The sequence below is a fragment of the Danio rerio genome, chromosome 4 (genome assembly GCF_049306965.1).
Source record: "Danio rerio strain Tuebingen ecotype United States chromosome 4, GRCz12tu, whole genome shotgun sequence".
In the NCBI taxonomy this organism is placed as follows: domain Eukaryota; kingdom Metazoa; phylum Chordata; class Actinopteri; order Cypriniformes; family Danionidae; genus Danio; species Danio rerio.
In genome coordinates, this window is record NC_133179.1 from 36,606,755 (window position 1) to 36,620,910 (window position 14,156).

Below are 14,156 nucleotides of genomic sequence, written 5' to 3' on the forward strand. Positions count from 1 at the left end.
GAAAGATTCTGGCAACCACAGCTGCTGGTATTTTTACTAAATTTAACAGATATTTTACACAATAACAGTTTGCTAATTAACACTCTCTTGGTGTTGATAATGTTAACACTTTCAAAAGGGTTATTTTTAACACTTTTATAGTGGTTCCCAAATAAACTCTGAGGGAGTGTTAATTTTAACTCCAAGGTAGTTAAATCTACTATCTAAAATTTGCAGTGTGTCTACTAAAATGCACAACATATTAGTTTGTTTATTGTCAACATTCTAATGTTTGAGGGAAATACATTTATTTTGAACTTTGATCAAAACTGTCTGGAATTACCTGGCCCCAATAATTCAATCACATGTGAACAGTTTGCCCATGTGAATTGCACTGACCCCAAAAAGGCCACAAAAGATCTACTAGTAGCCGTGTTTGGAAGGAACACCCTTGGTACACACTGCTACACTGGCAAATGTTCAAATGCCTTCAGAGGCAAAGCAGCTAAGCCACGACTGGACTCTGAAAAAGTCTCTGACATCATCTGTAAGTTATTTCCTAAAAAAATATTTTGGAAATATTGTCATATTTTAAGATATTAAAAATTGTATTATTACACTCAGGATTTTGCTATCTACTTTAAAAACTATGTCAGGGCTTGAGATTTAGCATTAAAATAAATTTGTCAATTATTTATCAGGGTATTATTCACTTGGCAGATAGAAAAAAATATAAAAGAAATTTCAAATAAAATAAGTCTACATAAATGATATTAATTAAGTATTAATTATGGTCAGACAATTATACATTTATAAATCTTTAAATCTCTGTGTTATGTGGAGTCAGGTTTAATTTTTGCTTTACGAGTTAGTAGTTTTGTTAAAAAGTTTATATTCATCTCTTAAATCAAATATAATGACCCTGTGTTAATGACCCTAAAAACGTTTTTCAAATTGCCCTAAATGTGTTAAAGTTTTTTTTTAACTTCAAATAATGAATATCTGTGTCTCTGTGTGTGTGAGAGAGCAAGTGTAAAGAAGAAAACGAGATAAATATCAATAAGTCATGAATGCAATAGTAAGTGGCAAAAAAAGCTAAACAAAATAAAAGACTTTTATTTTGGCGTGACGTATGACGTCATAAGGCTGCGCCACTCTTGCGCTGGATTTAACTGGACAAAGGTTTGTGTTTTAAAACGTTTACCTAAATATAAAGCGATTGATTAAAGTTTCAGGTTTTCATCCGATGCTTAATCATGTACCTGCTGTTGACATTATTATTTTGACCCTTTATACAACGAAGAATTATTTTACTCACAGTAATGAGAGCTATTGTTTGAATAAGTAAACAGAGATGTGTGTAATTATTTTAATGAAGATTTAATTTATTAAACTGCATGTTATTCCATTCTAAGTATACATCACTTCATATAAGAGATGATGTACTGGTTTTAATCAGCTCATTTGTGGCTTTTGTTTCTTGCTCGGACTTAACTGATTTATTTTTGTTAATAACTCTTATATAAAAAAAACAGTTGAAGCAAGTGTTGAAGAGAAGTTATTTTGTTTCTGTTCATTGTTTTATTTATTTTAAACAGAACATTTTTATTGTTTTGATAATTTTAAACAGAATAAAGTGTTCACACGCAGAGAAAAACTCCTGCTGAAGCGACTGATCTCCACACTGTTATAAAGATGGCGTTTATTAAAGAGGAGAGTGAAGATGTGAAGATTGAAGAAACATTCACAGTCAAACAGGAAGATCTGGAGGAACAAACAGGTTAATTTTCATTCTCAAAGACCAACTCAGTCATCTGATCCTCATTCTGAAATATTTTTATAATAAGAATACTAAATTAAATCCATCTTGCAGCCCTGAGTTTGCTGCGTAGTTCTCCTAAATGCACATATATTTTAACCCTTTATACAACGTTACTATTTTACATAGAGGTAAAGTTGGTTTTATATTCGCACATTCTGACTTCCACTTAATATAATTTCCTAAAAGAATTATTTGCAAACTCTAAATAGTGAAATCATATTAGCAGCAAATGACTATCAAAGTACAACATTGTTCACAGTCAAATAAACAGTGTTAAAGTTGTTTTTAATTCACACTTGCATGGAATATTCAAAGTAACATGGTAAATAATATAGAGACTTCTAAATGAACGAGTGTGTAAATATAAAACTAACTTTATGGTTTATATTACCTATATTGTTTGAATAAAGCAACAGAAAAGTGTGTAATAAGTGTCTTAATGATGAAGGTTTACTTGATTCAATAGCGTAATATCACTCCATTCTAAGTATACATCACTATATATAATAAACGGAGTACTACTTTTAATCAGCTCATTGTTTCTTGCTCGGACTCACTCTTTTACTTAATTTCTTTTTAATTACTCTCATATAAAGAAACTGTTGCAGCAAGTGTTGAAGATAAGTTATTTTTGTATCTGTTCATTGTTTTATTCATTTTAAACAGGAAGTGTCCGAACACAGAGAAAAACTCCTGCTGAAGCGACTGATCTCCACACTGTTATAAAGATGGCGTTTATTAAAGAGGAGAGTGAAGATGTGGAGATTGAAGAAACATTCACAGTCAAACAGGAAGATCTGCAGGAACAAACAGGTTGGTTTTCATTCTCAAAGACCAACTCAGTCATTTGATCCTCATTTAGATATATTTTAATAATAAGAATACTAAATTAAATCCATCTTGTAGCCCTGAGTGTGCTGCCTAGTTCTCCAAAATGCACATAAGCACTTATTGAAAGACAGGAATGAGTTTCTTTTGTTACTTGTTCTCATGTCTTTTGTCATTCTTTTATGTATTATTAGTCTCCCATTTTCTCTACCTTCTTAAGGTTATTGCTTTTCTTGTTCTACTGTTTGTAAAGAGTTCTTGAGAGCACAGGCGCTATACAAAATTAATTAAAAATAATAAATTAAAGTTTAACTGAGCTGACGATATTTGACCTACAGTATTCTCATAAAAGATATCTGCTATTACGGTGATAGTGTTGGCTTAGTATTTCCATTTGCATATGTCACGTTGATCACAATTCCCTTTTTCCCCCTCAACTTCTTTATGGGTTTAAACTTGTTTCTAGTAGTTGTTACTAGTTCTTACAGATTTTATCTGAGTTAGAACACACGAGACTCACACATGAACATTTACTCAAAGGAGAAGAACCACCAAAATGCCTTTATTGCAACAGAAACCAAACAGTTAAACATATTCTTGTGGAATGCCCATCAGACAACAATATTTATCTGGAGAGACTTTAAAGGAAATATTTTTAAACGTGAATCCATCTAAAGTTGGAGAATTTTTATCAAAAGGAAATCTTAAAAAACTGTTTTAGATTTTTATCTTATATATTATCATTATTATTTATATGTTTTACCTTGTACATTATTTATTGCTGTTGATAACTTTTAATTGTTAGAATATTTTTACTTGATCTATTTTCCTTTTGCCATGACATAGCCATAGACGCTGAAATGGCAATAAAATTAAAACTCTCTCTCTCTCTCTCTCTCTCTCTCTCTCTGAGTTAGAACTAAATTAATGTTATAAAAACTAATTACCAGGGCTATTGTGTTTAAACAGGGTTTATGCGGGGTTGTAAATTACAAAATCAAAATTTTAGGCCTTAAAGTCTTAAATTTACTGAAATGTTGTATTGTAGGTCTTAAATCTTTTTTAAACAAGTCTTCATTTTCCTTTGTTCATTTTTTGCTGCTCAATCTGGTCAAACCCCATACAATCACCAACAATCCATCTCAATAAAACAGTAAACTTTTTATTCAAAAAGGTCATTAACTCTATTTATCATAATGCTTTAATTGTTTTCCTTACAATAACATATGTTTAAACATGCTCCATGTATTCACTGCTGAGGACAGACTGTTGTGCATATTTTTTTTTTAATTTTTTAAAAACTTGTAATGCACTTGTTAATTGTTTTTTGTTTTTTTTTAAGAAAATTTATGTTGGAAAAAAGTGAAGTAGAGCTTGCTTGTTTTTACACAATATTTAAGATCTTTTGCTAAGAAATATCTAAAATATTAAATGTTTTATTATTCATTTATTATTGTATAATTAAATGTATAAAATTATTATTATTTATTTTTTGATAGGGAAAATAAAATCCTTTCTATCTGGGCCATTTGAAAAAATCTTTAGCCCTTTATGAGTCTAAAATTTCATTCATAATGGTCTTAAAAATGTCTTAAATTTAATTTGGTGAAACCTGCAGAAACTCTGGTTTAAAGTATGTCAGAAAACGTGGATGCCCCAAATATTAAATATGCTAAATGAAATGGACACTAAAATAATTAATTATTATAAAACATTGCACAGTATTCTAAACTATATGATGTTGCTGTGGAATGACATGAGACAAAACAAACACTGGCCAAACTAGTCTAAAACTAGTCTAAAAATGACTTTTGCTGTTTAAGAAATTGATTACAGCATGCTGATGATATGCAAACATTTGAGCGTAAAGTTTGTCAGTATTGACCAAATTCTCCATGTACCAGCAGGCGCAGCCATTGAAATCTTTTTGCTTGAGACTTTTTTTTTTAAAGGATGAATTTTTAGATCCTAAAAACCATGTCATGCTGCTTAGGCAAGGGACAGTTTACAAGGTATACCTCGGTTTGAGAAAAGTCAAGGTTTTAAAACCGCCAATATTTTCTGCTGTATTGTTCCTACAGTATATACTTTTTAAAAATGTTTTATTTTAAGTTTTTTAGGACAACAGTATCTCCAGGAGAAAATGTATTCAAATTATGAGGTTTTAAATTGTAAATAAATCTGTATTTTTAAAACAAATGAAGACAGCAGTTGTCAATTATTAATTTGAATGATTTTTCCAGACATGTTTACTGCTCCAAGATATTGTAAAAGTTTCTCCAATGAAAATATTTTGTTCAACGGGAAAAAGTACAGTTAAACCATGATATTTTTATTCAAGCTTATCATACCGTCAGAATCTTATACTGGCCCATGCCTAACGCTGCTTGATGTTGCAAAGTCATATTTTCTTATTTTATTGTTTTTTGTATGTATAGTCATGAACACATTTGTTTGTGGAGCAAGTTTATTAATCCTGGTCATTTCTCCAATAGGCAATTGAAGTTCTAAAACAATAGCATTTGAGTTCAGGGCCCTGTTTCAGAATGGAGGTCAAGTAAAAACTCAGAGTATTTTAATCCTGAAATGAGAGAAAGTCTGGGTTATCATTTCAAAATGGCAGGTTTGTCAAACTTGAGAAAGCAGGGTAAGCCAGTTTCTGAAAGAGATCTAACTTTAACTGCGAGTCAGTTACCGTGGTAACTTACTCTGTGAACCTACCTGGTCAGTAGCAGGTTTTATTCTCTAAACTCGTGAGTTTTTGTCAGTCTCCTTTCCTTTTTCTCGCTTAGCCATACGTTTCCAGCCACCTATTTTTAAGTGCATTTTGGATGGGCTATGAGCATAAAAAAATTAGTTGATGGAAATGTCATGATGCACATAACTTTTGAAATATTGGCATAAAAAACATGCGCATAACTGAGTAGGATAAACTTTTTATTTTATTAGAAAAGATAAACTTACGTAAAGTACGCAAGCACCTTTACTGAACAAATTCCAGTTTGTGCATTAAAAAAGGTTGGTTATAAGAGATTATATGATGATACAAATGTGTGTGAATGCACAAACCAGCAGGCTGAGCACACTGCAGAGCGTCTAAAATGTTGTTTTGGTCATTCTAAAACACCTAGGGCCTGTTTCAGAAAGGAGGTTAACTGAAAACTCAGAGTATTTTAACCCTGAAATGAGAGAAACTCTGGGTTTTCCGTTTCAAAATGGCAGGTTTGTTAAACTCGAGAAAGCAGGGTAAGTCAAGCCTGTTTCTGAAAGAAAGGTAACTTTAACTCAGAGTCAGTTACTGTGGTAACTTACTCTGTGAATCTAACCTGGTCAGAAGCAGGTTTTATTCTCTAAACTCAGAGTTTCTGTCGGTCTCCTCCCCTTTTTTAAAGATGAAGCGGTATTTCTTGCCTGAGCCTTACATTTCCACACACCTATTTTAATGCTCATTTTGGATACGTGCATAAAAACGATTGATAGAAACGTCATGATGCACATAACTTTTTAAAATATGCATAAGAAAACGCACATAACTGAGTAGGATAAACTTTTATTCGATAGAAAATGTGCGCATAAACTACGATGGAAACACTTTTACTGAACAAATTACAGTATGTACATTAAAAAAAAGATCATGATCATATGATAATGAAAATGTGTGTAAATGGAGGCTGAGAACACTGTAACACGTCTTAAATATTGTTTTAGTCATTCTAAAATGCCTGAACTGTTTCAGTATTAGTGTATATTATTAATTACCTCCGATCGTCTGGTGCGTGTCAAGAGTCTCCGTGTCTCATGGCTTCAGACGCCCCCACGTGTTCATTGTGTTTCAGCATGGTCTTCTGACATCGAGGCGCAAGTACATTAATTAGGCTAAATAAAGAATTAATTGACGCAGCTTCTTCTACCACAGTAAATTCTGTTTTTACTATTGATATTTGATGCCAGTTTAATCAGGAAGTGACAATTTTTTTTCTCTTTGACTCGTTGGATGGAATTTTATTCGCATCTTTTATGCAATATTCCAGTTTTGCACATAAATTTATGTAATATATTTGGATGGAAACATAGCTATTGCCTACATTTTAGTCACACACAGAAGAACTGTACTAGAATGGCTTATGCTTTTTTAATAAATAATTAAATTGAATTCACCTTCGATATGCACTGTTACTAGATTAATGGGATTATTATTCTTTCAAAAAAATATTTTTAGTACTGCTTACCTTCTTAATGTTATATCAACCTCTATTACTTGATCAATAAAAAAGGCAGACACACAAGTGCACTGTTAAATCATTTAAAACTAATAAATGTATAAAAAAGTTTAGAAAAAAGTATATAAACGTCACAAATTACATTACTTATTTTATTATACTTAAATATTTAAATACTTAAAAAGTTAAATTAGGCATTAACTTGAGCAGCTGTTTTCCCATGCTAACTGTCTCTTCTTCACTGATGGTTGCTTCTTTTCAAATATATACGCTCATATTTGCTATAACTTTGCATGAGAACATCAAGTTCAGCTAGAGAAAGATGGTGATCTCTTTTATAAGATATTGCCATAGTCACTCGTAATGTCTGCGCTCCACTGATAATGCCTTTTTAAAGTCACGGTGTGTGCGCTTAACTCTGAGTTGGTCTACTCGAAGTTGATTGACCCAACTCAGATCAGCTGTTCTGAAACCAAAAACTCTGAGTTTTTAATCTCTCGGTAAATCAACTCAGAGTTCAAGTTTAAACTCTGAGTTGTTTGAACCTCCTTACTGAAACAGGCCCAAGGTGTTTAGAAAGTTGATTGATAAAATTATGCAAATATAGCTGCATTAAAACTGCATGGGACAACACTACTTCTTAGAAGATTCAATAAACAATTAGGATGCAATTAATAATTAAAGTTTTATGCACTAAACATTCAAGCTCCAGCTTGCTCATTCTGACACACAGACATCAAGAATCAGGATATGAACCTCAACCGTGGTTGCTAAAAAAAAGCTGCATAGTTCATGCCGCAATGTATGCTGGGTGCCAGCATAGTACAAAGCTCCCAGCATGCATTGCAGCATGAATAAATTATGCAGCTTTATGTTCTTACAATCTCTTTCTTTTCCTTTATTTTGTGTTGTTTTTGGGAGGTGATATTTCAGTAGAGTGTTTTTTTTACTTGATTTTTATTTTTTTTGTTTGTCACCATTATTGAGATTCAAAGACTAATTGTTAATGTCTGGGTGTTTTTAAGTTCTGCCATAGATCAAACATTCTCATTGTAAATGGTGATTTAAACCTGTTATAAAGTCATTAATTGTTGGAGCTTAAGTTGTTTCATTTATGTATATTATTTATTTCTCACACATAACTAATATGATACTGAATTAGAAAACAAGCAGGAAAGGAAGGCTATGTTATCATTAATAATCTCTTCAGACTGACACTTAATTTTCTTTTGGCTTTCTATGCTATATGTATAAATAGTGTGATTAACACTAATTATAGCAGCCAAAATAAAAGGCTTTTATAGTAAGAAGTTGAAGAGCCTGACTAAAGCAGACTCTGTCCTCCATTATGGTGACTTCAAATGAACAACGGAAATTTTATTAAGAGCTTTTGTTCACATGACAGAAATAAAGTCAAAGGTCAGTAATAGGTGAAGCTCCATGATAAGTTGTTTAATGTGATGAGTTTTTTTTTAAAGATGTTGAAAAATAAAAAATTTTTATTGTGTAATTTGTTTTATTTTTATTGATTATTATTTTAGTTATAGTTTTTTTTTTTCCTCAGTTGATTTCATTTTTGGTTTTGGCTTGTGTGTTTCTGTCCTTCAGTGATTCTGCTTGTTAACAGTTGTTCATCAACAATTCTCAATCCTCCTTTAATTAGACACTTAATTGTCTCATTAACTTCATCACTGTCTGAGTGTTCAGCCCTCTGTAGTGAGGACACTAGTTAGGATTTTGCTTTGGAATTTAAGGCTTAAGTGTGTTCGAATGAAAAATACAGACTATGGGATGTATTTTTAACAGAAATATTCTGGAAACTGAATTTACGAATGTAAAATGTTGAAAACAGCAGATTACTGGCAACCACTGCTGCCAGTATTTTGACATACATTTAACAGATATTTTACACAATAAGAGTTTGCTAATTAACACTATGGGTGTTAAAAATTTTAACATTTTCAAAAGTGTTATTTTAACACTTATAATGGTTCCCATATAAACACTGAGGGAGTGTTAATTTTAACTCTAAGGTAGTAAAATCTACCAAATCTAAAATTTGCAGTGTGAAATCGATAAAAAATACAGACTGTTGAATGTGTTTTTAACAGAAATATTCTGTAAACTGAATTTATGAATGTTAAAAACAGCAGATTACTGGCGAACACAGCTGCTGGTATTTTTCCGTAAAATCCAAAAATGAAAAAAAAGAAAGAAAAACAGCAAAACGGTTTTTGTGTCACCATTGTGGAGGATAATAGCGTCTCTGTTCAAGTCCAAGAAGAACTGAAAAAATTTGATGTTATGCTCCATCTTCTTTTGTTTAAAGGTAACTGTGTAGTTACTAATGCAGTCAAAATCTGTTAATTGCTATCACACATGCAAACATTATTGCATCTAAAGAATTTACATTTTTATGCACCAAGCTATGATTTTGTAAAATAAACAATGTATTAGTTCATGAAACATTGTTATTTTTTGTAAATTTATACAGTTACATAAAACTTCCATGTTTTTCACAGAAAAATTCTGGCAACCACAGCTGCTGGTATTTTTTTGGAAATTTAACAGATATTTTACACAATAAGAGTTTGTTAAATAACACTCTCTTGGTGTTGACAATGTTAACACTTTCAAAAGTGTTATTTTTAACACTTATAGTGGTTCCCATATAAACTCTGAGGGAGTGTTAATTTTAACTCCAAGGTAGTTAAATCTACTATCTAAAATTTGCAGTGTACTGCAGTTCTGTGCAGTAACAGGGTCACGTGAAAACACACCTGTAACCATTCCAAATGGAGGAAAAGAAGATAATGTTGAATTGGAATTTTTCACCCAAGAGTTAAACAGTAGTGTTATCATGAGTATTCATTCTGTCCGAAACTATAACATATATCAATGTTACTTAGGTTATATATTTTATTTATTTTCATTATTTAATTTTAGATAAAAATAAATAAATAAATGTAATGCATCTTTAAAGTAAAAAAAAAAGATAATATATATATATATAATTTTTTTGTTTTATTGAAAACTGACATTCTTATTCTTTCTCAATCAACAGGACCCATCGTATATGTAATTGGTGACAGCTACATTCGCCGTGGGGAAGAACAGGCAAGGCAAACTGTCGGGACCAACCTTGGTCTCAACGCCCATATCAGGTGGTTTGGCTGTGGAGGCTTGGTCTGGAGAAACCTTGTCTCTTTCTTTCACCGCTGTCTTGAAGGAAGAGCTGTGCCAGATGTCCTGCTTATTCACTGTGGCGGAAATGACCTCGGTAACATCAAGAGTGTTATACTTGCCGCAGTGATGAAGCAGGACTTGCAAGACCTCCATAGGCAGTTCCCTCAGATGAAGATCATCTTCTCTGCCATCACCCAGCGATGCCTGTGGAGGTCTGCTGAAAGTCTGAGGAAGGTTGACAGGGCGCGGCGCTTTGTCAACCATGCGATGGCTACTATTATGGTGTCAGTTGGTGGTGCCATTGTTCATCACCCAGAGATAACATATAAAGATCCTGGCCATTTCTTACATGATAGAGTTCATTTGACCCCTTTGGGCAATGACATATTTTTAAAAAACCTTGCCCAGTGTCTGAAAAATCAAATCCAGTAGGGTGATGCTGGATTTGGAGTTTCCACAAAGTTTTGGGATGAAAAATGGCCAAGATTTTTTTGTTTTTTTGATATGTGATGAACAATGTGTGTGTGTGTGTGTGTGTTTTCTTTTGTTTGTTTGTTTGTTTGTTTGTTGGGTGTTTTTTTTTTAACTAGCCATCGCACTTCAGAAAGATCTGTCACAACTTTTTCTCCCTCTTGTACCTTTTCTACTTCTCTTCTCCAGACCCTATGCTTCCTCAGCCAATCCACCTGATAAACTTCCTAAACGTAACACTTTACACTACAGGGCACATAATTAATGTTAATTAATGTATTTACGAACATTAACTAATTTATGTATCATTAATTCATTGTTTGGTCAAGTTAGAAAAAACATTAACTAACATTAACTATGTGTCCCATATTTTAAAGTGTTACGTTTATTTTTCCCCACGGTGAATGTAGCTGTTATGATCACCAGCTGGGGTGTGCACAACTTCTACTAAATGGCACTCTATTCCACATCTGGATTACATTTCCCATAAAGCTTTGCACCTCTACAGATGACACTTTATCAGGACAATTTCCTTAATTGCTGTTTCACCTTTTTCTCTTTTGTGGACTATTTAAGACTCACACATCAGAAACTGCACATGGATTGTCCAATTTGTTTGAATCATTCCTTTTAGCCAGGATGAACTGATTCAGGTTTCAGGAATTATATATTGATGATAGTTTGGCATCCTTTCACCAGATTTAGCGGAGACACCACTTACCAGCTTTGGACTTTTTCATTGTCTACATAAAAGACATTTTTGAGAAAACATTTTACACTGTGTGCAGAAACCTGCACATGCTGAATTGGAAAGGGATCTGTGTCTTCTTGAGGATATAATATTTTTCTGTATGCAATATCAGAGACATTTAACATTTTCTGGAAGAATTTGGAAGATATGAAGTTCCTACATGATCGTGCATTTTTTTCATTCATTCATTCATTTTCTTTTTGACTTAGTCCCTTTATTAATCTGTGGTCATCACAGTGGAATGAACCGCCAACTTATCCAGCATTTGTTTTACATAGTGAATGCCCTTTCAACCACAACCTATCACTGAGAAACACCCATACACCCTTATTCACACACATACATTACAGACAATTTAGCTTACCCAATTCACCTCTACCACATTTCTTTGAACTTGTGGGGGAAACTGGAGCACCGAGAGGAAACACACCAACACGTATAATGGTTCTCTTGTTTTACATTATCAGGTTTTTTGAATTTCTTTGTTTTATGATTATTAATCGTTTAATGTCTGCCTGGATTTTGTATTTCTTTGAGGATTACCTGACAGTGCTGTTTGCTTCTGATTTTGACTCTGCCTGATGAAGCTGTAACAATATATTGTGCAGCTCTATTATTGCAATGTTATCATTCACAATAGACACATCACAGGATATGCAACACTGAGTTTGTTGTATAATTTGCATGTGTTTTTGAGGTTTGCGACTATATAATGATTTTAAAAGCAATCAGGAATAAGAGTTTAATAAGAGTCCATTTTAAATTTTTTAATGACAATTAATTTTACTGAATTATTTTATTATTACCTGATTTACCCGAGACTGAGAAAACACTGTTCATTTTAATTATATATTTTTATGCATTTATCTATGATTGTAGATTTTTCCTTAGATTTTACACAAATGCATTCCCACTACATAATCATCTCAATCAATCTAAACTTTGTATTCATATTGCAATATACAATTGCAGGAATAACAAAATATGTTAGATTTTTGTTATCATGCAGCCCTATTGCTTGCTTTGACACTACTTGGTTCATAAACGGCATTTGAATTCTCACTTATGTCATCCCTGAGTTATCATGATTTTGTTTTGGTGTTGATTTTGTAAAAAAAATAAAATAAAAAAAAAATCCTGAATCCAAGTATCTTCACTATGTCATACGTACTTAACAACAATATTTAATATATTCAATTTAGTTGCACTGGTAAATTTGTAGTAAAAAAAAAAAAATAATAAAAAAAAACTGTACACTATATAAATACATAATATTGATTTGTCTTTATGCCAAAAAAAATCATTGAGAAAACAAAGGTTTCATATAAACACCATTCATTGGAAACACCCCCTAGCAACCACTTTAAGCCCCCTAACAACCATATAACAACATAAACAAGCCATATTTCAGCACAGGAATGTAGAAACACAGGGTTTGGCATTTTTTGATGCAGGCTGATCAAATCTCTATTGTCTTCAGCTATTAAAATGGCGTTGCCACAGCCTAGCAACCATGTACAATACCCTAGCAACCACAAAAACACATGAATTTAACAATTTCTTACCTTTCCAATGCTATTGCCCAGTTTAGTACCATTTTGTACCCCATCGATTTGCCACGCAAACCCCATTCACATTTCCTTTAGGAAATGTACAATTCTAGTTACTGCTACTATTCTGTTGTTTATTTAATCATTGTCAGATATCTCCATTTTATCAAGTGTTTTTAACCCTTCCTCACTAACTGACATAAATTCTTCCAAGTTTGCTTTTTCATAAATCCATCTCCCACCAATCTTCGCACAGGACTGAGTGTGTGAGCTGCTTATATGAGTGAGCGTGGTTTATCAGTGTGATGTGCTGCAGGTGTGTGTGGCAATCAGTGTTTGTGCATGACGTCATGGTTAGATGTCCGGTGACGGTGACCTCTGCTGGCCAGCGAGGGGAATGACTGGGACCGAGTCAGTGACATTACAGGTCAGCTGCATCTTGTGTTAACCATACTCCTAAGTATTTAAGGGAGTTTAGTTTCCAATTAATATTTAATTTATGTTGAAGTTTATTGTTTGGTTGTAGCCAAATTATAAAATTTGAGTTTTTTGTATATTTAATTTGTACCCAGAGAGTTGTCCAAACCTTTCAAGAACAAGTAGCAGACTAGAAAGTGATTCATCTGGATTGGAGAGATATACTAGCACATCATCCGCATATAGAGCAATTTTATGGTCTACCTTATTAATGTTAATCCCCCTAATTGATTGTTCTTCTCTAATTGCCTGGGCTAGAGGTTCAATGTACATGGCAAACATCAGGGCAAACATCAGTTCCTTTGTCTAGTTTTATCTTTTTTGAAAGACAACCATTTATTTTTATCCAAGCCTCTGGGTTTAAATATGTACATTGAAAGCTTCTAACTGTATTTTTGGTAATCGAAATATCAAACATTAAATAAATATTCCCAATTTACACAGTCAAAAGCTTTCTCTGCATCTAGGCTAACTAAAATTGCTTTAATGTGATCTTTTTTAATTTGTCGTATTGCTTGAAGTGTCCTTCTTATATTATCTTGATTCTGCCGTCCTCTAATAAACCCTGTTTGATCTATGTCTATCAAATCAGGTAAAAATGTTTCAAGTCTCTTGGCTAAAATAAAGGCAAATAATTTATAGTCTACATTTAAAACAGACACAGGTCTAAATGAACTACAAAGAGTTTTATCCTTCCCCTCTTTAGGTATGACTGAGATAATTGCTTCCCTCCAAGAAGGGGGAATTTCTGCCTCTTTAAGTGTCCAATTAAATGATGATATAAGAAGAGGTGAGATCTCTTTTTTAAATGTTTTGAACCACTCAGAAGGTAGACCATCATTGCCGGGTGTTTTATTATTTTTAAGATTATT

General features: G+C 32.7%; 1 protein-coding gene across 1 annotated transcript; it reads left to right on the top strand.

The window, feature by feature from the left end:
• The first annotated feature begins 1,132 nt into the window (after positions 1-1,132).
• Positions 1,133-12,404, top strand: LOC108183877 (uncharacterized). Its single transcript, XM_068220223.2, has 4 exons — positions 1,133-1,161; positions 1,610-1,759; positions 2,468-2,614; positions 9,914-12,404. Exons 2-4 carry the CDS (start codon positions 1,675-1,677, stop codon positions 10,465-10,467), a joined length of 786 nt encoding a protein of 261 aa, XP_068076324.1. The 5' UTR covers positions 1,133-1,161; positions 1,610-1,674; the 3' UTR covers positions 10,468-12,404.
• The last annotated feature ends 1,752 nt before the right edge of the window (positions 12,405-14,156 follow it).

Excerpts from the sequence above, each read along its gene's own strand:
- LOC108183877 (XM_068220223.2), top strand. The coding sequence starts at position 1,675 with ATGGCGTTTATTAAAGAGGAGAGTGAAGATGTGAAGATTGAAGAAACA. Across the intron at positions 1,760-2,467 it reads AGATCTGGAGGAACAAACAG|GAAGTGTCCGAACACAGAGA; the intron begins GTTAATTTTCAT and ends CATTTTAAACAG. Across the intron at positions 2,615-9,913 it reads AGATCTGCAGGAACAAACAG|GACCCATCGTATATGTAATT; the intron begins GTTGGTTTTCAT and ends CTCAATCAACAG.